This window comes from Dermacentor variabilis, chromosome 9, assembly GCF_050947875.1.
Source record: "Dermacentor variabilis isolate Ectoservices chromosome 9, ASM5094787v1, whole genome shotgun sequence".
NCBI lineage: Eukaryota > Metazoa > Arthropoda > Arachnida > Ixodida > Ixodidae > Dermacentor > Dermacentor variabilis.
In genome coordinates, this window is record NC_134576.1 from 55503097 (window position 1) to 55524412 (window position 21316).

Here is a 21316-nt window from a genome sequence, read left to right on the forward strand (position 1 = left end):
CTAATGAGTTCGCCCTAGTAGTGTATAAGTACGACCTGGTCTTCGATAATAAACATTGTTGGAAGTTAGCGCTGTGTGCGTCCCTGTGTGTCTTCTTTTGCCTCGTCTTTTAATCGCGCCACCGTACAACCCTTGAAGCTGCATTACCAACAAGCCCACATTGCAACGCTCGTGACGAAGGCAGATGCAAATTGCCATAGCCTTTGAAATATACCCCCCTTTTTTTATTTTATCGTGAACGAACTCTTTTTTTTTTTTAATTGCGTGCGGCATGTAATACAGTTCTACTTCCCGAGCTAGACCAGTCTCAGAGGCGGACATTATTCTCACGAGAAATAACAATATTTGACTCATTAACAAGGTTTCAGTTAACATTTAAACTAATTACTTTGCAGCCCGTGGCATCACCCATGGGTGCCAAAAAATCACCCCTGGCATGTATTACGGATCTGCTTATTGAGTTGGGTTACTCTTAGAGGCGAGCATTATGTGTATTAGAAATCCAGCCAAATATTTGACAAAACTTGGCTAATTAACTTTTAAACGAAATGCTTTTAGCACATATTGCAGTTTACGAATTTTAGCCGGTCATATCCAGTCATATCCACTAAGTCATATCCACTAAGAACGAATTCTGACGGTGACACCGATTTCGAGATATGCGTTGCCAAAGTTTGCGGCGAAATGCGTTGGTGTTCCAGTAACCTTTGAGCTTCAATAAAAAAAATGTTTTTTGAAAAAAAAAAAGTAAGTAGTAGAACAACAGTGTATTTTTACCGCAAGTCTGACAGACGTACTAATGTCAAAACTGGTGCTTGTATCAAAATTCGATCGTTCCAAGTGGATGTGCCTTCTGAAATTACTGGCTTCAAATCGTAAACCGCAATAGTATGTGCGCCAAAGTAATTAACGCAGAAAGTTGGGCTAGTTGGTGTTGGTGCGTTTGATGTGACGTAGTTCCTAGCGCTAACAAGACTAACGCGAAAAAGGTGGGACACGACAAAGCGCTCTGACCTAGCGCTCTGTCCTGTCTCACCTTTTTTTTCCCCGTTAGTCTTGTTAGCGCTAGTAACTACGTCGCAGCAAATGCGCCAAAGAATTTCGTCAAAAGTTGTTTGGGAAATTTTGTTAATTAGTCAATTACGCGTCTTGATTTCCAGTGTAACAGTGTCAGCCTCCTCGAGTAATCCAGCTCAATGAGTAGATAGGCGCTGTATGCCACAGGTAATATTGAAAAGTTTTGTTAACGTTAAAAAGAAGAAGAAAAAAAGAAAAGGCGGTATAGGACCTTTCAGCTGGTACCACGCAGTTCTACCGCGGAGTTAAAAGCGTTGTTTCACAAGCGCACCGTCTCGCAGGAGAGCTATAGCTTTGTAAAAGGGAAAAGTGCCCATTGTATAACTAAGCACAACTTCTTACGTTTTAGTTAGGTTACGTATTTTTTACATGCCAATACTGTTATTTTGGACTTTCGCGTCCAATCCGCCACGCTGTGGCGTCAGCTTGACGTTGGGAATTCTACATCCCCCCCCCCCCCCTCGTAATCGCGCCGTTCTTGTGCGTAGAGAGTTGGGGAAAGCCGTAAGCTTAGTTTTAGTTTTTCGCTTACCTTCCAACTTAATGTAACTGTAGTTACTGTTCATCGGTAAGCTGACTAGCAGACGATGTTAAAAATGCGTGACGTCAGCTTCGTATGCTGGTAGGTCTTCAGACCTCGAGTGGATATCCAACGCAACAAGGGCCCAGTTCGAACGTAGAAAAAAAAAATATATGCAGATACTACACAGTGTGAGAATATGTTACGAAGAATTTCAGTACACAATCTGCATAAGTGGCGCAGAACGCATCACGATCTGTATCTGTGTTCACGTGATAGCGATTAACTCTCCGTGCGCGCGATGGCACGCCATGTTTTTGGCCTTGTATATATAGGCATAGTTGTAAAGGTGGTATAATTCTGTACACGTTTATTGTGGTGCGACCGTTGCTGTAACTATAGATTTTGCGACATTTGGTTGCGAAGATATGGCGTTCCGTAGATGATCCAGTGCTGTATATGGCATTGAGTACACGTGTCTGTCTAAAGCACGGTACGTATCTTCCAAATTTCAGACGTCTGCTATCTCGCGCGACGTGTTGCATCCTGAGATAACCGAACCGAATTTAACATCTATGTGCCATATTTAGCCAATTTATTTTACTCCGCCAAAACGAGCGTTAGTGTGTTTTGCGTTACCTAATGGGCCCCGTGCGCTGCATGCCTGTTGTACGACGCCTTGTACAACGCCACCCGATCCACCGCACTGCCGCACGGCACTGACATTGAAGGCAGCATGTTGGGCCGATCCCGACCGTGCGCAAAAAGTCACGCAAGAGTAGTATACATTACCTACCGCAAAGCCGCTCGAAGAGGAAAAGAGCGGTTCGCACTACGTATATAAAAAAAAAGTTGTACATCAGGGTGTATACGATCGTCTGCAGCATAAGCGCACCCGCAGCAGACGCCGCTCGCGTTCAGCGATTCTTTTGCGGCATCACTTTTCCTGCGGAATGTTTCTCTCTCTCTCGCCGGCGCCGTCTGTGTCCGCGGAGCGTGATGTTCGAGAATGCCGCGCACAACGCAATGTCCGAGCCGCACTGCCCTTGGACTGCAGGGGGCCGTGTGCGACGCGTGAGAACGCTGACCCGTACGCGGACCCGGCCGTGACACGGGCGCGCTTGAAATCGCTGCAGAAGCAGCAGAAGCAGCAACGGCGAAATCGTCTGCTCTCGACGCACGCCGACTCGATCACGACAACGCGTGCTGTACGTCCTCCTTTCCTCCAGCGCTCCCTGCCTACGACGATGCTACGATTATTACTATTTTTTTATAATATAGCTTATCCTTTTGTTCGTTAAGCTTGGACGTGTAGCGCGACCCAACCATGCTTCAGTCTCTCGCGTCTCTGTCCCTTCTAATTTACGTTTTTTCTTTTTTCTTTAACATGGCGCTGTCAGCTAGCATATAGATCGATCCTGTCTGGGGTTGCGCGTGTAATACAGTTTAGTATACCGTACGCAAAGCCCTCTCGCGCATTATAATATGGCGTGTCCGAACTGCGCATGCGCGCAGCGCGATAGGGAGGTTTGGAAACAGCGCGCCCGAATTGCATAGCATGTTCCCATGAAATAGCGTCAGTGCTCATGCGCATGGCCCGAGCTACGCTCAGCTTCTTTTGCACTCATTCTTTTTTGCGTTGCTTAATATAAGCATAGCACAATGCTATGCTATACATAGATAGCATTGTGCTATGTATAAGCATAGCACAATGCTTATACCATCGAGTTGATCCTCGCTAACCGAATAATCGTGTTGAAAAAAAGTCGTGCTGCTTTCTTCTTTTAGGCGATAAACAATATGTTCTGTTATCTTTTAACGGAACTTGTGAACAGATAACTGATACCCGTCGCTGTAGCTCAGTGCATGAAGGTGGCGTTGCGCTTCTTAGTGCGAGGTAATGAGTTCGATCCCGATGGAGGCAGAATGCGAGAACGTCCGTGCAGCGTGCGGTGGGCGCACGTTAAGGAATCCCGGGTGGTCGAAATTAGTCCGGCGCCTCCCATGACGGGGTGACTCGTAATCGGATCGTGGTTTTGTCACACGCAAAACCCCATGTTTATATTTAGACGAGAAATCTTAGCAGATAGATAACAGACTATATACAGTTGACGATTTTGTTGTCTTACTTCTTTTTATTTCTTATTGCGCATTGGTTCTTTCAATTTGGCTTCCACGTCTTTTCTTGTTCTTGAACGTTGGACGTGCAGTCGGCCACAGATGCTTAAGGGACACGAGTTGCACGGCTTACGCTCTAAAGCGTGACGCTTATAATTTGTTGGAGTGCTTTGTAAAGTCGCTAAGGGTAGTACAGATCGAAGCATTCAATTGGAGGCCGCGGCCTCGGGCTTAATAGGAATTCATCTTTTTCGCAAATCTAGTGTCCTGTAAACTTTTGTGGCCGACTGTTCTTTCTTCGTTTTCATGGTGGCATGTTTTTTTATAACATTTTCCCCTTAGCACTGCTATGTAATGTTGCAAATCGCCCCTTACGTAATTAAGTTGATCGTGTACTACCCAACGTATCGTGTATGCTACGCTGAGTTGGATACCTCCAATTCTGATTGAAGCACTGGAATGTTAACTTAGCCTGAAATAGGGTTTCTGCTACGCTAAAGCGAGTTTTCATTGTTCGGTGCACCAGTTACTAATTAATTAATTAAGAATCTAAATTTTAACTCGATACCATTTCATATAGTGCTTTATTATTATTATTATTATTATTATTATTATTATTATTATTATTATTATTATTATTATTATTATTATTATTTTCTACTAATGCATTCTCCATGGATTGAAACGAAGGTGAACAGGATGTCTTAATTTTCTTCGATATGGAACTGCAGGTATAACTGCCTTAGGTATTCAAGTAAATAAATAGATGCGTGCTAGATCAGTGGTTGGCGCGTCCTTTTCCGAAACGGCACATTGTCGCTGGAGCACGCGTCTCCGTTGAGTAGTGTCTAAGACATGGTGTTTGTGACGTGTTTTAGGCTCTGAAGTCACTTCCGGCGCATGCACTTCGCAAAAGCCTTCGAAGTTCGTTTCTGGTACTGCGGAACAACTCACTGGGTCGTGAACTTAGACGCCACATACCCATGATTGCAACGGCTTAATTTCAGTTTCTCTTCACGTCGCAAGAATCGCGAAGACAAGACGACGACGAGGGCGAAATAGGCGGTGTCCAGAATTTGAGGATGACACGTGTTTCCGGCTCACACGCAATCGCTTCCGTCGCACGCGGCTAGCGAAAGCACGGCCTTCGAGATCTCCATTCGTTATCCCGAGATGGCCGTCGCTGGGACGTGTATTTGGACGCCACCTACGGAAAGATACGGACGAGCAGGCGAACACAATAAGCAGGCGCGTTCCGAGGTTCTAACTGCAGTCTCAGTAGTAGGCGGCGCTGCGCTCGCGCTGTCTCAAGTTGAACGAAGGGAACGATTGAAGCGGGCTCCACCTCACAAGAACTCGCGGTGCGGCGAAGTCAACTTCGACGAAGGGTTTCTTTATGCATTAAAAAAAAGTTAAATGTGTATTTTCTTTTTAAAGTTACTACTGAGCTCGTAACGCATTAATGTACGTTTGTAGACAGCATAACACATAACCTAAGCCATCATCAAAAGCTACTGTAAAGAGTCTCGGGCAACGCAGTGCGTGTGCGCATGCGCGCACTATAGTTTAGACGGGCACCTCTCTGTGAATTCAAACCAGCTCGGTGTGATTCAGGATTGTTGATTGCGAAGTAAGAGCCAGTGTGTTGCCGTCCGCTTAGCCGAACGCGGTTTCAGTGTGAGCAAGCTCCTGCGAGCGGCAGTCGCACGAACAACGCGTCATTCAAGCTGCGCCGTATACCGGTGACGAGCAATAGTGCGGAGCCGCCTTTTTTCCCTCTTTGGGTGAGGAAAAAGGCGAATACCCCTGCTTCAACGCTGGAAACGTAGCCCGCAAGCGACGCGGTATGCCGACAGGCATGCGGAGTTCGCGCTGCTGTAGTTGCGCAATGTCCGCGCGCTTCTTCGACACCGTCGCTTGAGCGCTCGGTTTCCAACGCGAGTCCAACTAGATCGAAAGTCTGTTCTCTCTTTCGACCGCGAGACGACTGCAGCGGCCTCCCGTGATGGGCGTCTCCTTTTATCACACGCGGCGTGTACGTGGCCCAAGCGCTCTGGCTGGGGCTTTGCTGCGCGCGCGCCCTCTTGACACCAGCACTGGCTCTTAAGAGTATGAACACCACCTGCTAGGTAATGCGCCACTACGTACTACGTTCTCTGCTCACGTCTGACCTCCTACGTACGACTACAACAAAACCGTAGACGTATTTGCACCGACACGGGAGCAAGCGTAGCGCACTGAGAAAGCACACGGTTCGATGCGACGCAGTTCAAAACAGAAGAAAAGCCGAGAAGTCGCGCCACCGCTGCCGCGGATTCGCCACGACCGAGCCAAAAAAACCGCCGCCTTTATCGCGAGAGAGAGCGTTCGCACGCGCCAGACTTTCGACACGCCGCGCAACTCGCGAAAGACGTCCGGGCCCGCGTGAAGTTCGCGAATGCTGCCGCGGTTGACGGGCGCTGCGAGCGAGGATTACAGGGCCGGGGAAAGGACCGCGGGCCCGGCCCCGCGAGGGTTTGATTGCCGCCGCTTGCGCAACCGGCGTCGGGAGGTGGGACGGTCCCGGGCGCGTCCGCCACGAGGATGGCAGATGAGGGACTCGGTCGGAGTATAGGACGTACGGGGTTTGCGAAAACTTAACTGCACTGCCAGCAGCTGCTCGGCCGACGGCGAGAGAGTGTTGTGTGTGCGCCGCGTTGGAAAACACGAGGAGTCGCGAGGGGTATATAGGAAGGAGGGGGGGGGGGCAGCGTGTATACGTACACACAGACAGCCGCCGCCGGCCGGTCTGGTTGGTGCAGCAGTGTCGGGGTGCTTGCGTAAAGAGGAACCGCGCGTGTGTGTGTGTGGCGTGCTCGTGCTTTCTTAGCCGCTCCGTCGCCCGCGGCAAAAAAGCTGTCGCCGGCCGCGGCTCGCATTCTAGCGAAGAGGGGGGGGGTCGCGCCCGGTGGTTCTATTTTCGAGTCGGCGGCACGCGGAGACTCGCTCTTGCCGGCCGGCCAAGAGCTCTCGCCCTGTCTCTTCGGGGAGGCCGGCCCGGCATCAGTGCCGGCACCCTGGCGAAGGCGCCTAGCTGCCTGCGGCCCCGGATAGAGGTCGGCCGACTTTGAGCAGCCCCCGACGGCGGCGGCGGCATCTGGGCGTGCTGCGATCCCCCCCCCCTCACTCGCCCCCCTGCTTCGCGACACGAGATTGCTCTTGAAAGACTGCTCTTTTACCTCGAGCCTCCGTAACGGTGACACGGAAATTAGATAATGTTTGTGGCCGATTTCAGGAGTCGAAAGAGGTGGGTGAACGCGCGGTAAGGAGTTGTGAACGACGACCCTTTATACAAACCGTCAGCTGGCTATTTTACGTCCACTGCAGGACGAAGGCCTCTCCCGATGATCGCCAATTACCACCTGTCTTGCGTCCGGCCCTGACGCCATCCCATGCGTGCAGATTTCTTGAATTTCGTCGCACTGCCCGGTTCCCTGCCGACCTCGACTGCCGCTTCTATTGGCGCGCACTCTGTCGCTCCGTAAACCATCGGTTATCCGCCCTGCGCGTTACCACGGCCTGGCGGACGACACTTCTCCCTCTCACTCTCAACTCGATTGTCGGCTATATAGCCCCGTCTGCCCCCTATAATCTGCACCACCGTCTTTCTCTCTGTCGACGTCGCATACGCCTACCATGTTCCATGCCATCGCCTGCTGTGTGCCTTAGCTTCCTAATTCTTCCAAGTTTCTGTCGAATACGTTGGTACTGATTAGAACGCGCTGGTTGTACACTTTTCTTTGCGTTAGTGGTGTAAGCTCCCGGTCATTCCGGCCGTACGCGCTGCAACTTCAGCCTCCCTGGCGCAATATATATTACCAGCACCTCTCTCGTGTGAATCTTGCAGTAAAACATTTTTATAGATATGTAATAACCCGGCCGTGGTGGCTTAGTGCTTATGCCGTTGCGCTGCTGAGCACGAGATCGCGGGAACGAATCCCGCCAAAGGCGGGCGCATTTCGATGGCGGCGAAAAAAAACAAGAACAAAGAATGTCCGGGTACCGGGCATTTGGTGCACGTTAAGGAACCCCAAGTGGTCGAAATTAGTCCGGAGCCCCCTGCACTACGGCTTGCCTCGTAATCTGATTATGCTTTTGGGTCGTAAAATCCCGGAATTGATTTTTTTTACATAGACTCTGTATGTCTCAATGTCTCAAACCTGAGACAGCAATATCTTTAAATAACGCCGTGATTCGCGTTTTTGGCGAGTTTAAAGACGGCTACGATTCAGGCAGTGACGTCAGGAAAAGTTGTTTGCGAGGAGCCGCCTCGCGCAGGGGAGCATCATTAGCAAGCACGGCGAAGAGGCGCAAGCAGGCACGGAGAGAAGACAATGCAGAAGCAAGAAAAATTTCGCGAACAAGTTAGCCAGATTTATTTAGTAACCCCGGCGGCAGCATAGCGCGACAACGCTGTTATACACTTGGCTTCAGCCCAGCTCCGTGGTCGACTCAATAGCAGGCTTCACGCCGGAACCATCTGACTTGCGCGTTCGGGAGCCTTTTACGAAGAAGGGCCAAAAGCCGACGTGTATTGAAAACAAATGGCGACCTGTTGACGCCAGCCAACATTGTAGACAATTATAGACCCCCAAGTTGTGCCACCGCGGCGCCACAACCGTGTTTCTGCGAGAGACGCTGTGGAACCTGAATATGCGTGTTCACGAGCGTGCGTCGGTCTATATAGTTTTAGGCTGCTTCACGCGGAGGGCCCGGCCCCTGGAAGCTAGCGCTTCCTACCGAGAACTTGGCGTCCGAACACTGGGACTACAGTTCTGCGTGATATGTGCATTGCCGTGCAGCTCATGGACTCGGAACATCTGGGGGGGGTTTTAATGCCAGCTATATGGTAAAGCAGTTGTGCGGAAACCCACAAGATGGAAGATTCATGAAAATGAAGAGCTGTTTTGGGGGACTGACTGACTGAATAAACTTTATTGAAACCAGCAAGAGATGGTGGCTGGGCCTAGGCCTCCCACGTGGGGACGTCGAGGTGTTGCCTCTTCGCCGCCTCGCAGGCCTGCTGGGTCGCCCAGAGTTGGTCGTCGAGGTTGGAGCTACGCAGGGCAGCGTGCCATCTCGACGAGAGGGTCGTGGGGTTAGTGTCGGGGTATTGGTGTGAACCCGATTTTTTTTTTTTTAGGTTCATGCCACATTCGGATGGATGACAATATTCTCATTTCAAAGCTTTAATGATCGTATGTACTTAGTGCACTGTTGCTGGTACTGTGTCGTCGTTGTGGCTCGGAAAAATACGTATCGTTATTCCGTGTAACTGGTGAGATGTAAGGTCCTCCTCTCTTCATGTAGATATTATTAATAAACCCACTGGCCCCTCGTTCTCCATGAGAACATGTTCCTCCCTTCAACAGCGTCCTTAGCGTGCATGAGTCGGACGACGTCATGGGCCAGCTACCCCTTTTGGCATGCCCGGCCCCAGCTCTTGCAGCATTTATTCACAGTGGTCCAACATGGGGAAGATAAAGATTCCCTGCGCGAACGACCACCATTGTGAAGTTTGGTTCTTTCTTTCTGTCTTGTTCGAACTACGACAAAACAGTTGTTGCTTGCGCGAAGATAGTCCTCGTCATCAAAACCTCAGCTTCGGTTTGAGGTTTCTCTCGTTGGCCCTCTACCAATCAACTGAATTGCTCTTCTTCCTGCGAATCCTTGGTCTTGTTTGTGACGTCGGCTAGAGCGCGCACCGAGCTAAATTGCAGTGACCATGTTCCCGCTGTCTCCTGGCGCAAATGCGTCCGTGTCTGCAACCGTTATAGCGTGTAGTAGATTTTTTTTCTCTTTGTTGCTTCTTCTCGATACCCAATACGGCAACACAAATAGCATTTCTATGGCGTTGTGTTTGAAAAAATGCCTCGCAATATGGCGCTATACCAGCGCTGATTCGGTTATGTAGTAGGGAGACCACAAGCAACGGAGGAGTACAAAAAGCCAAGTTCGCAAAAACACTGGCTCCGAAAGTTTGACGCTGGTCATTCATTGCCCGTAACACACACTAAAAACGCCGAACAGAGTCTGCGTATCTCTCCGCCTGGTTCTGCGCTCTTCTCACCGAGGAGTGAACTCGCGACCAAAGCGTGCTCGTATGCCTTCTGGTCTTCGTGCTTTGTTCGTCTGTTCCCTGCGTGTGTGGCCGCACTCGTCTGCCAGACATCAGCGACACGCGGCGTAGATTAGCCGCGTCGAGCTAGCTGCGCCGCTTCTTTCTTCGCCTTCCTCCCGCATACGTCCCTGATTGATCTGATACGACAAGGGAGCGCCTTTGTTTCTCGCGGCTGCTCGCGGCGTCCGCTTTGGTTTCCGCGTAGCGAAGCCGGCCGCCCTTTTGGCGAGCAGCTGTAAGCTGTGTGTGTGTGTGTGTGACTGCCGCTGTGGTGGGAACCGCGCAAATGTGTGTCCACATCTCGTGCCGTCGCTCTGTTTGGTTTTTTCTAAAACGGCGAAAGATATATGCGGTGCCCGTCAGTGATCCCGGTTTCCTTTGATTGCTTTCTTTCTTTCTTTGCCTTTTGTTTTTCTCAAAGCGTGCCGTCACATGTCCCGTACGCTTCACAAATGCGCATCGTAAAAAAAAAAAAAAAAGAAGGAAAGGACGAGCAGATTTGTAGCCAGTCTGGAATGTGCCTATATAGAGCAGTGTGCGTTACTATATGAGGACCGCTGCGATGTGCCTTTCTTGTGTACGAGCCCGCAGATGCGCACTTTCAGCTGGCGTATCTCAGAATTGCGTCACTCGCCATTTGCAGCTCGGAGGAACGGAATTCGATTGAAGCAGCGAGTACGCAGCAGCGATCCGAAAGTACGCTGTTTCGGTGGCAGTGCGACCACTGCGACATCAGCGCCTTAAAGCAGAAGTGCTTTGGGGATATATAGGTTCTCGCCAACTTGTCGTAATCTTAACGGACTTTCACTTCGTGGCTGGTACACTCAGTTTAATCAGTAATTTAATGAAACGCTAATTAGGAGTAAGCAGTGAAGCTGTGTTACTATAACACGCTTCTATACTAACAAAATGTTCACTCTTACCGTGATCCGAGGCTTGGCGAGCGAGAATATAGGCAAAGAAGAGATACTGGTGGCGATGCCACCTTGAATTTTCCGCACTACGATGTGTGACGTCACGGATTTTTGGCATTGTCTGTTCGTGTCTGGTTGATCTATTTCATCGGCAAGGAAGGATTTCAGTTACAATGGTGCTCTAACGAGACCAAGGACTCATCGAATCAAGATAATGCTTTCTGTGCTATAAAATGGTCGATCGAATTACAAGGAAATTCTTTTATATCCGTGACGTCACGCTGACGTAGAAACGCCGCGGTTCGAGCGCCACCAAGAAGAAATGGTGATTTGGCATTCTTTCTTTTTTCTTTTTTTCTGCCGCTACACCTAACCCCTTTTTTCTCATGTATTTTAAATGCGAATATGGTTTAGAAACAATGCTGCTCTTTGGTGTCACTTGAAAACAAAATGGTGCGACCAAGACAAGTCCACAGTCGCGTGCTGTTGTCGACGGCTTTACCGCGTGATGCGAGCTGGGAAACATTTCTTGCGTCCGTTTGTCGTTTGTACTAATCGATTCACCTTATATTCTTCACATTGGTCCTCGCGAGCTCGTTCACGTGCGTGTAGTATTTGTTCCTTTATGTCTGTTTTCGTCAAGGACATCATGTCAGCAGACTTCAGCGATTTTTTCATCTCTGCGCATCACTCAGTGCAACTTAATGATGCAAAACTATCGGTAGAATGACTACTGATAGGATCGATAGTTTCTGACAACTATCGACAGCGTAAGAAAAGGCTATCTAGGGTATTACTGTAAGTACTATTGATAGCATTGTAATATAGTTCGCTGTTGACAGTGCGATCGACAGTTCTGCAATTCTTGGCTAGTAATATCAGCAGAAGTTTTGTGATAACTGACCATGGGTAACACCCAGTTCATGCGGCTGGCAACCGGAGGACGTAGCCATGTTTATGTTGCAGTGTTTACCTGCGGTACGACACTCGATATTTTTACATTATCGATGGTGCACTATCTATAGCAATATCCACAGTGCGCTCGATATCACCATTGATATCGAAAGTGCTACAGTTTCCCCGCTATCGATTCTCGGATAATTACTAAACTATAGCATCGGCAGAATTATCGGTAGTTTTGCATCACTACTGCGGCTGCAGCAGGCCGCCATGGTGTACAGCGCCATCTTGTGAAGAGCAGCTTCTTGGCGGTGCACGCAACGTAGAGTCGACCTGCTATAGTATATATATATATATATATATATATAGACGCCAAGGACAACACAGGGGAAATTACTTGTACTTAGTAATTGAGTCAAAGAAATGATAAATTACCGTAATAGAAATGAAAGTGGACGAAGAAAGAACTGGCCGCTAGTGGGACACCAACCCAAGTCTTCGCATTGCGCGTGTGATGCTCTGACCAATTGAGCTACCGCGGCGCAGTTTTTTCATCCACTTTCAGTGGTACTTGTGGTTTGCTACTAGAACCAACCCTGGGCGCCTTAGCGAGCGCCGCCACACAAGCGCTGGCGGTGGATGTAGAACATGGTTTCTGCCGCAGGCGTCACGTGTGCGTAGTTTTTTTTTTTTCAATGGCTTTGTCTGCAGATTGACATTGTAGACTTCGGTTAAATTTGCCCCTGTTCCGGCGAAGGGCGAGGGGGTGACAGCCGCAACAGCTGCCGCCATATAGTATGGAGAGGGAATTTATTAGACGTATAGGGGAATATAGTTTCAATCCCCAGCGCAATCTATAGCTGCCATGATTGCAGTGTATTGTACATGTCACGATAAATGTACCTCGCAAATCCCGAAGTGAAAATTGTCTCCAGCCAAAGGCTGGGTCGTTAGGCCATTTTAATTCTCAATTGTGCGTCTCATGCATTATTGTCCTACTAATTGCGGCACAGGTCTTGGGTTCAGTTGAAGACAGAATGCTACTTGCACGCGCTGGGGCTTGTCTCTCGCGCTTGCTTTCTTCACAAGAGGTGCTTCCATATTATGAGATGTCATAAGGGAATGGAAAACTGCGACGTTGGCACGCTGATTGAAAAATGAACTACGTCGCCACTATCTTTGTAATTACCTCGCGGTAAAGCTAACCTTAACATTATGAAAAGCGTTTCATGTATGGCAAGCATAGAAGGTGTATATAAACTTTGTGAGATTGAAAATGAAGGGCAAACGTTGAAGCGGCAACGTCGGCTGGCCTAACTAGTTTTCCTGGCTTCGCTGGTAAAGAGGCGGAGGAGCACCGACATACATAGTAGTGGTGGGGGTACTGCCGAGGCTACTGTCATTGTGCGTCGCCCCTTCCTCTCATCATCTGCTACATTTACGTGAACGTAACGAAATCACAATTAATTTTAGTGGCCCCCATCGTGAATTTGGGAAACCTAAACTAGGGCGCCATTTCGTCCCATGACGTCATAAGCACGTGGTTCCACCTCTATTCGCCATAGTTGACCGTTACGTCATCATTGGCACTCGAATTTGGCCGCCATCTTCGATTTCATATTTCAAAACTATGCCGTCATCTTGATTTATCACGTAATAATCACGTGGATTCACTTGAATCCGCCATATTGGATTATGACGTCATCATTGGCACCAGAATTTGGTTGCCATCTTGAATTTTAGATTCCTAAACTATGGCGCCATCATGATTTATCACGTAATAATCACGTGGATTCACTTGAATCCGCCATATTGGATTATGACGTCATCATTGGCACCAGAATTTGGTCGCCATCTTGGATTATGACGTGACAGTCACTTGACGTCACCGTTCACCAATTACGTTCTTATTGATTTACTATGGAGGCCGTCATCTTGGATTTATCGGTGACGTCATCAATTTGCGACCATTTTAGATATATCAGTGACGTCACCGATAAATCACCAATTCGATATACTATGACGTCACCAATCAATCACCAATTGGGTTGCTATATCGATTTACTATGTGGGCCGCCATCTTGAATTCCTCGGACTGAAAATTTCACGCCGAAGGGAGGTGGTAGCAGACGCCAAGAATGCGAGAAACGTGATGAGCAAGAGCTGACGCTCTTAATAGAAGCGACACGCTACTGTCGCATTCATTAAGTGCGGCTCGTGTAAGTGAAACTGTTGTCTTGGAGCGCACGCTGCGAACGTCAGCTGCATTACGTGGACCCGACAAATCAGTTGGGTCGAGTCGACTTGTCGAGTCGAAATTCGGCCGCAGGATTCACGGTAAACTGTCGGGCCGAGGGAGGCATCGTGAGGTGGGCGGGGTCGGACCGGCCTCGAAGCGGCGAGTCGAGTTGGTCGACCCGTTGGTGCGTGTCGTCCCGGCTTCTGATGCGGCCCGCTCGCGTTGGGGTCACGTAAGTGAGGTTGTACACGCAGGTGGGAGATTACCGTTCAAAAATAGTAAATGCAATTTTTTGGGTTGGTAGAATTGCTCAGTCTGTAATTAGCGCTACCAGGAAGGGAGTCGTGCCAGAATTTATTCGGCTTGCACGCCGTTCCCGCTGTGCGCATCTAAAAGTGGTGCCCTGTTTTGGTTCGTTGTTGCAGGTGGCGATCAAGACCATCAAGAAGTCCAAAATAGAGACGGAACAGGACTCTCTACGGATCAGGAGGGAGATCCAGATCATGTCCTCCATACAGCACCCTTACATCATCCACATATACGAAGGTGAGCACGTAAGGGGGGGTGTATTTCTTTTTCCCTTTTCTCTCTATTCTATTTTTTTTGTGCGACAATGTCGCCTGTATTATTACGACCAGCGTGTAACGGGAGGCAAAAGACGCAAGAAGGCGAAGATGGGCGCCAACGCCGCACCCGACTCGCCTGCGTCTCGCCGCCCCCAATCCCCAACCCCTTGAGCGACGGGAAACCTTGTCATCCAGCCCCGCCCTACCGATTCAGCTCGCACTGACGGACAGGGGCCAGGAGCTGCTGGGAACATATGGGTCCCGTAACTAGGGAACCACCCCGTCTGGTGCCTGCGTGCACCACCGATTTATTTCGGGCCCAGTAAATGTTGCTTCATCATCATCATCGCCGCGGAAGCCTAAGTACCGTGGCTTTAAAAGGCAGTGCGGTATGTATAAAAAGGCGATTGTATTTTTCGCAAACAAGTCATTTTCGGCAGCGGACATCAGAAATTCTTTAGAACGACAGAAAGCTGAGCTAGTTAGTATGGATTCATTATGCAGAAAAAGAGTTGTCCACTTCTCTACTCTTGTGTCCTGTCTGCACGCCTCACCTCTTTTTTTTTTTTTGCATAAAGAAATTCTTTATTTTTTATTTATTAACACTGCGATCTTTCATAAAAGGGGGGGGGGCAGGAAAACAACAAAATAATAATAATAATATTTGGGGTTTTACGTGCCAAAACCACTTTCTGATTATGAGGCACGCCGTAGTGGAGGACTCCGGAAATTTTGACCACCTGGGGTTCTTTAACGTGCACCTAAATCTAAGCACACGGGTGTTTTCGCATTTCGCCCCCATCGCTATGCGGCCGCCGTGGCCGGGATTCGATCCCGCGAACTCGTGCTCAGCAGCCCAACACCATAGAAAACAACATATACAGGCACGAACGAACAACAAAAATCCGATATAACAATAATTACAACGTAATGTACACCCTTGAACAACAGTATACGGACCACGGATTGCGAGATAAAGCTGATTATTTCCTCTGCCGGTCAATGGAACTTGAAATTGGGGACTGCAGTACAATCTTGGCATTGCGAACTTTCCAGTGTGCTTGCCAACTTCAATTTATGCATGGTAATTGGGAAGAAATTCAGTTTTTCCGGCGACTCTGTGGTCCGTATACTCTTGCTCCCGGGTGTACAATAAAAAAAGAATACAATATACAATAATAGCAATATAACGTGCGATACAATACAATGATCAGTGAGGCTCGAGTGATGCTTCTTTCAAACAATGACAGTGTACCATGTGATACGACATCATTAGAAAGAGTATTGAAGTCAATAATAGTTCTAGGAAGAAAGGAGCGCTTATAACAATTAATCCACGAGGTTAACGGTGTTATCATCACACTGTGTCATTAACGAGTGGCGTAACCCCAGGATACGCAATATTTCCTGATGTGTTGACGTTGAAATGGCCATTCGCTAACTGGAAGGACAAATTGTGGCGATAACAACTAATGTACGCACGTTTACGAACCAAAATTCAGTAATGTTCACGTAGTAACATTAGTGAACATTATATTGCGAAAGTGGATATCGAACAGTGCTCATATACTGCCAATTCTGGGACTGTAACGCCAGTTTAGAGACATCCACCCCCGAATAAATGCAGCAAACTGCGGTGGCTTTCTCTGCATTGGGTACTTCACGGAGAGCGAGAGAGAGAGAGAGAGAGAGAGAGAGAGCTGTTTAATGAATCATGGAAAGGATTGCCTGGCGGCGTATACCCATTGTGCTACCACATATAGGTGTAATGAAATTATATGCACAGTGTACTTCAGATTCATAACATACACAGAGCATACCACAACCAACTAATCAAACAACAAACAAACAAACTAACTAACTAGCTAACTAACTCATTGAGACCAGTGTCTCTATGGAAGGCTAAATGTGCCTTCGTTGGGCGTAGCCAGCAGTCCCTGGGTCAACTAAATGTCGTATCTCAAGGCATGACAGTGTTACATCAATATTCAGTATTTCGCGGAGGCGTTTTTAGTGCACTTCGGTCACAATGCGACGCAGTGTACCAGTGTGTACTTCAACAGGGGTTGCCGTTGAGCTAGTAGGTACATGGTAAATGGTACTGAGACGATGCACATTAACGGGACAAAGAAGAAAGTTTTCGTCGTCTCATACGTTCGCGCTGATTTCGTTCTAAGTATACCCAGTCGCTCCGCAGTCGTATTTATGCAGAGCGGAGGTTGGCTATTCCACGCAACTCGCGTGAAAAAGCCGAGAGCAAGTGAAGGCTTAGCTCGCCGCATGACATTGCTTTGGCAAGGGGGGAATAAAAGTTCACTCACTTCAACGGGATCATCCCGAAAGGAAATCCATATATGGGATCACTGGAACGGAACTTCGTAGTTCAAGGAGCAATTCGTTGAGTTCCAGCGTTCGGACCTGCACAATCGCTGTAGCAGCCGAACTATAATTTGGAAGCCCGCAGCAAGCTGCACGAGGGTAGACTGAACTCCTAGGAAAGTGCAGCGCTATTTAGGAAAATGGAGCGCTGCGATGACGAGAGACGAAGAAAGCAATACTAATGCCTCAACTTGAATCGCAGGATGCTGGAGTAACCCAGTGGGTCAATAAGTCGTGCGGATGACCGCATACAGCTTCGTTTCGCTGACGGTATGTGATGGGGAAAAGTTACGGTCCGCCTAATTGTGGCGGGTGGCACTTATTCCCCTTTGATACCTTGCATTATGTCAAATGACTTCGTCCAAGGCCTACGAGCTTGTTTGCTAATTTTCTCGCACCACCCGAAACCTCTGCGGTCCTTGACTGACCAGCGCTGTTATCTGCTACCCCGCATTCCATGACCCTCCCAACTTCTATTGTTCCTCTTAACCTCAACTAGAACATCGGCTACCCCCGTTTGTACACTATGTGCAAACCGCCGTCATCCTCTCTCTTACGTCACATCCGTCGCCCATAAGTATTTCCGGTACCGAGTTCTCGTTTCGCCGTCGACGTCCCGGCGGAGGTTCTCACCCGCGTGCTCTTGTACAGGCACAACGGAAGGCCGCGTTCTCGAGTCCAGCAGATCTGGTGCTTACCACGCGCGGCCGAGTATACACCCGCAAGACGGATGTGCAGCCTTTTCTTTCTTTCGCCACCTCCTCCTTGCCGAGTCGACACCGTGCTTCTCCGTAGAAGCAGCGTGTACGTACACTGCGCCAGCGTCGTCTTGGCTCTCGTTAAGAAGAGTTATGTCCGTGACACTCGGTGGGGCAAACGAAGCCACTGGAAAACGGCGTCGTTCATTCGTCGGCCGCAAGGACTTCCCGCGTGCGAGCCCTGTCGGGTTGCCACGTCCGCGTGCTCGTAAGCGCGTCCTTCGCGGTTGCCGCCATCACGGCATGCGGTGCTCGGCCGAGGCGCCGCTGCAATGCGTCCCGTAGCCTCTGCTGGCTGCGTTTCAACGGGGAGCTTTCGTAGCTCGTCGGGCCGACCTGCCGGCGGGTGGTTGTTGCGTGGACTTGGACGCAGCAGCGGTGGCGGCGGGCCGCGGACAACGGGCGCGCGTTGACGTTTATGAAATTCGAGTTTAAAAGCGAGGGAATCGCTTGGCTCACTTTGAAAGCGAGTCTTTTTGGAAAGTCGGAGGGGGGGGGGGGGAGAGAAGCTTGGCGCGCTCGCTCGCAGCTGTCCTTTGCTACTGTTGCCAGTGCCAATTTGTGTAATTTACCTCCCGCCCCGGTGGCCCGGTGATTTTTATGCTTTCCGCTGCTGGAACACGACGTCGCGGATTGGATTCCCGACCGCGCCGGCCTCATTTCGATGGCGGCGAAATAAATTTTAAAACGAAACGAAAGGGACGCTCGGTTACTGAAATTTAGATGCGCGTTAATGAAGCACAGATGAAAAATTCTCATCCGAGGCTCTTATCTTCGCTGAAGCGTTTCTCATAGCTAAGAAATTTATATTTCTTTCTTATATATATATATATATATATATATATATATATATATATATATATATGCCAGCTTCGGGACGTTGTAAACCCAACAATTCGGTTGAACGGCAATACACCGCGAGTTTTCTGCTACGACTCTCTTTGATTAGCGAAGATAGAGGACTAGCGATTAAGTGATAAATGTTGCTGACCAAGCAAGAATTATGGCTAAGGGAAAGGGAAGGGAAGAAATATAATTTAAGAAAATGGGGCCAGATGTTAGCAGTAACCACACGTGGGTGTTCACTGTTAGGCGGTGACGATGATAAAAACTTTTCTTGAAAACCAAGAAGAGCTTGGGTTGGCAAAAGCCACTATCCGTGCACTCTTTCGAGGACGGCTCGTTGCTCCTCGAGATCCGAGCTATACAGGGCCGCCTACCAGTCTTCTCACGTTCGTCGATTTACTATGGCAACACTGCTGTTTTGCTGACAAGCCCAAGCCACATGGTACAAGTCTGCCTTCTGGCCACAGAACTTGCACTGTGCCGAGAAGGACCCGGGCTTAATGGCGCGAAGCCTGGCTGGATTATTAAATGACATAGTTTGTAGCCGACGGAGGTGACAATCTTCCGATTTATTAAGACGCTTAGCGGGCCCCGGGAGTGCGTGCCTCTCAAGGTGCAAATGCTGTAATATCTCCATGTTGTTGACGGAGCCTAAGTCGGCAAGGGAGGACGTAGAGGGATGCTGGGGAAGAAAAGCTCGGGCCGAGCCCCGTTTATTCCCTCAAAACCCTAGTGACCTGGTGCCAATATCAGTTGTGTTCCGTGCAGCTCCAGGCTCAGATTCACTCACAATATTGCAAGCCAGTGGCGTGATTCTGCCACGCATATAATTTCTATAAGCCGCCTGCGAATCTGCACTAATGTATTCCTACGCGGAGTGCGTCGCGGCTAGGGCTATCGCCATTTCCTCCATTTGCCAAGGTTTCCCCGTTACGAACTGAAAGCCCGTCTACAACCTGCACCTGGTGCACCACTGGGATTGCCGATATCCCCATTTCAGGACCCGCAGCGTCCAATATATATATATATATATATATATATATATATATATATATATATATATATATATATATATATATATATATATATAACGCGCATAAGTGGCATTTCAAACATGGCGGCTGTGACTTGTTTCCGGCTCTGCAGTTGCTTCCGGTGCGGACAGGCTGCAAAAGCACCGCCTTCGAGATCCGTTTCTGTTACAGCGAGGAAGCGGTCGTTGGGCGCTTGATTCGGACCACGCCGATTGGAGAAAGAAATTCTGACTCATTTTTAACAGAACTTGCTCTTGGGCTACTCGGTTCATGCTTAAGACAATTAACAAGACGGACGACGAGAAAACGGCGGTGAGACGAACGCTACAGGATCAGCGTTCGTCCTTGTCCGAGTTCTCTCCATCTCTGTCGTGTTAGCTATAGCGGTGACTGCTTTAAATTACTGCTTGCTCACTCGCGTCGCGGCAGGTTACGTTGTTCAAAGAAAATGAGCAGCAGCGTCCTGTTTGCCCACTGTAGTGCCTCGGCTGCTGCTGCACGAAACATGTGGAAAAGTTGCTCTTTGGCAGAATGTGAAAACAAACGCGAGTAATGCCGTTTTCCTATTTCTTAGGCGTCTGGAAATGGGACGCTGCATCTGGAAGGTGCGTCTATTTCTTTTATTGCGAAAGCAGTACTGCTCGCACTTTCGGCCCATCGGTGGTCGTGGCGCCTCCTTACACAGCTGCGCGTCACGTGACCGTGTGACGTCACGCGAGACCGAGAGACGGGGCCCCAGCTCGCGGCATCGATGGTGGAGGCGAAGCCTTGCGCGCCGCTGCTGCGGCGCTACCGAGAGAGGGCGCTCGCTGGTGTGACGTCGCGCTAGGAGGATAAATGGGGCTACTGCTCAGCTCCTCGCAGTGCGTCGGCGCGCTGCCTTGCGCTATGTCGGCTGATGTATAGCCATAAGTTTAACAAAGGGCAACCATGTCCACACCATCAGCCGAACCAAGGTGCAGCCAAGGGTATTGCTTTCGCAGTCTTCCAGGCTTAACCAAGCTAAGCCTTCAGCCAATTTTTTAGACCGCAGCTCTTTGGCGTCCGTTCCTGGGTTTCGCGTCGTCGTCGGCCTCGTAACCAGCTCCGCCCCTCTTTCATCCCCCCAGCGCTAGCAGCGACCGACTGATACCGCTGGATGCCGCTGACGCCGCTAGAGAGTCAAGATAACGTGACTGCATAGAACACCGTCGCCGCCATGCAGAAAGAGGAGGAAAGGGTCCCCCCCCCCTGTTCTTGTGTGGCGGATAGGGTGCTGTTCAGTTGCCGACGCGCCGGTTATTCGTTGTCCCTGAAACCAACTCCGCAGCTGGGGTTGACTCACTATCGGCGTCAGCGGCATCAGTCAGTCGCTGCTATCTCTTCCCTCCTCCCTTTATCGTGTTGTCCGCTTGCTGCGCGCGCTTCTGCCCCCATCGTTTGCCGCTGGGTGTACACGCCGCCCCCCTCCCCCCTCTTCCTGCGAGTCTCCGGTTGTCAAAGCGCCGGCTCGAACTTAATTCCTTTCTTCGCTCCTCCTCCAATGCAACCCCTGTGCGGTGGCAATCAGAGAGCCAGATCGGTGGCGGCGGATCTGTATATGTGCACCGCCCGAGCCGAAATTGCCGCTGCCGTTCGCCCTGTGCGGTGGCAATCAGAGAGCCAGATCGGTGGCGGCGGATCTGTATATGTGCACCGCCCGAGCCGAAATTGCCGCTGCCGTTCGCCCTGTGCGGTGGCAATCAGAGAGCCAGATCGGTGGCGGCTTGACATAAAGACAAACAGCAATTTCCTAACACTTATGCGGGAGAACATCCCGTTCCTCT

General features: G+C 49.5%; 1 protein-coding gene across 1 annotated transcript in view; it reads left to right on the plus strand.

The window, feature by feature from the left end:
• The window catches only part of LOC142592706 (uncharacterized), an 85360-nt gene that overhangs the window by 39554 nt on the left and 24490 nt on the right, over positions 1–21316 (plus strand). Inside the window, exon 2 of the mRNA XM_075704289.1 lies at positions 14354–14474. Within this exon, the coding sequence (XP_075560404.1) occupies positions 14354–14474 (121 nt within the window). The remainder of the gene's footprint in view (positions 1–14353; positions 14475–21316) is intronic.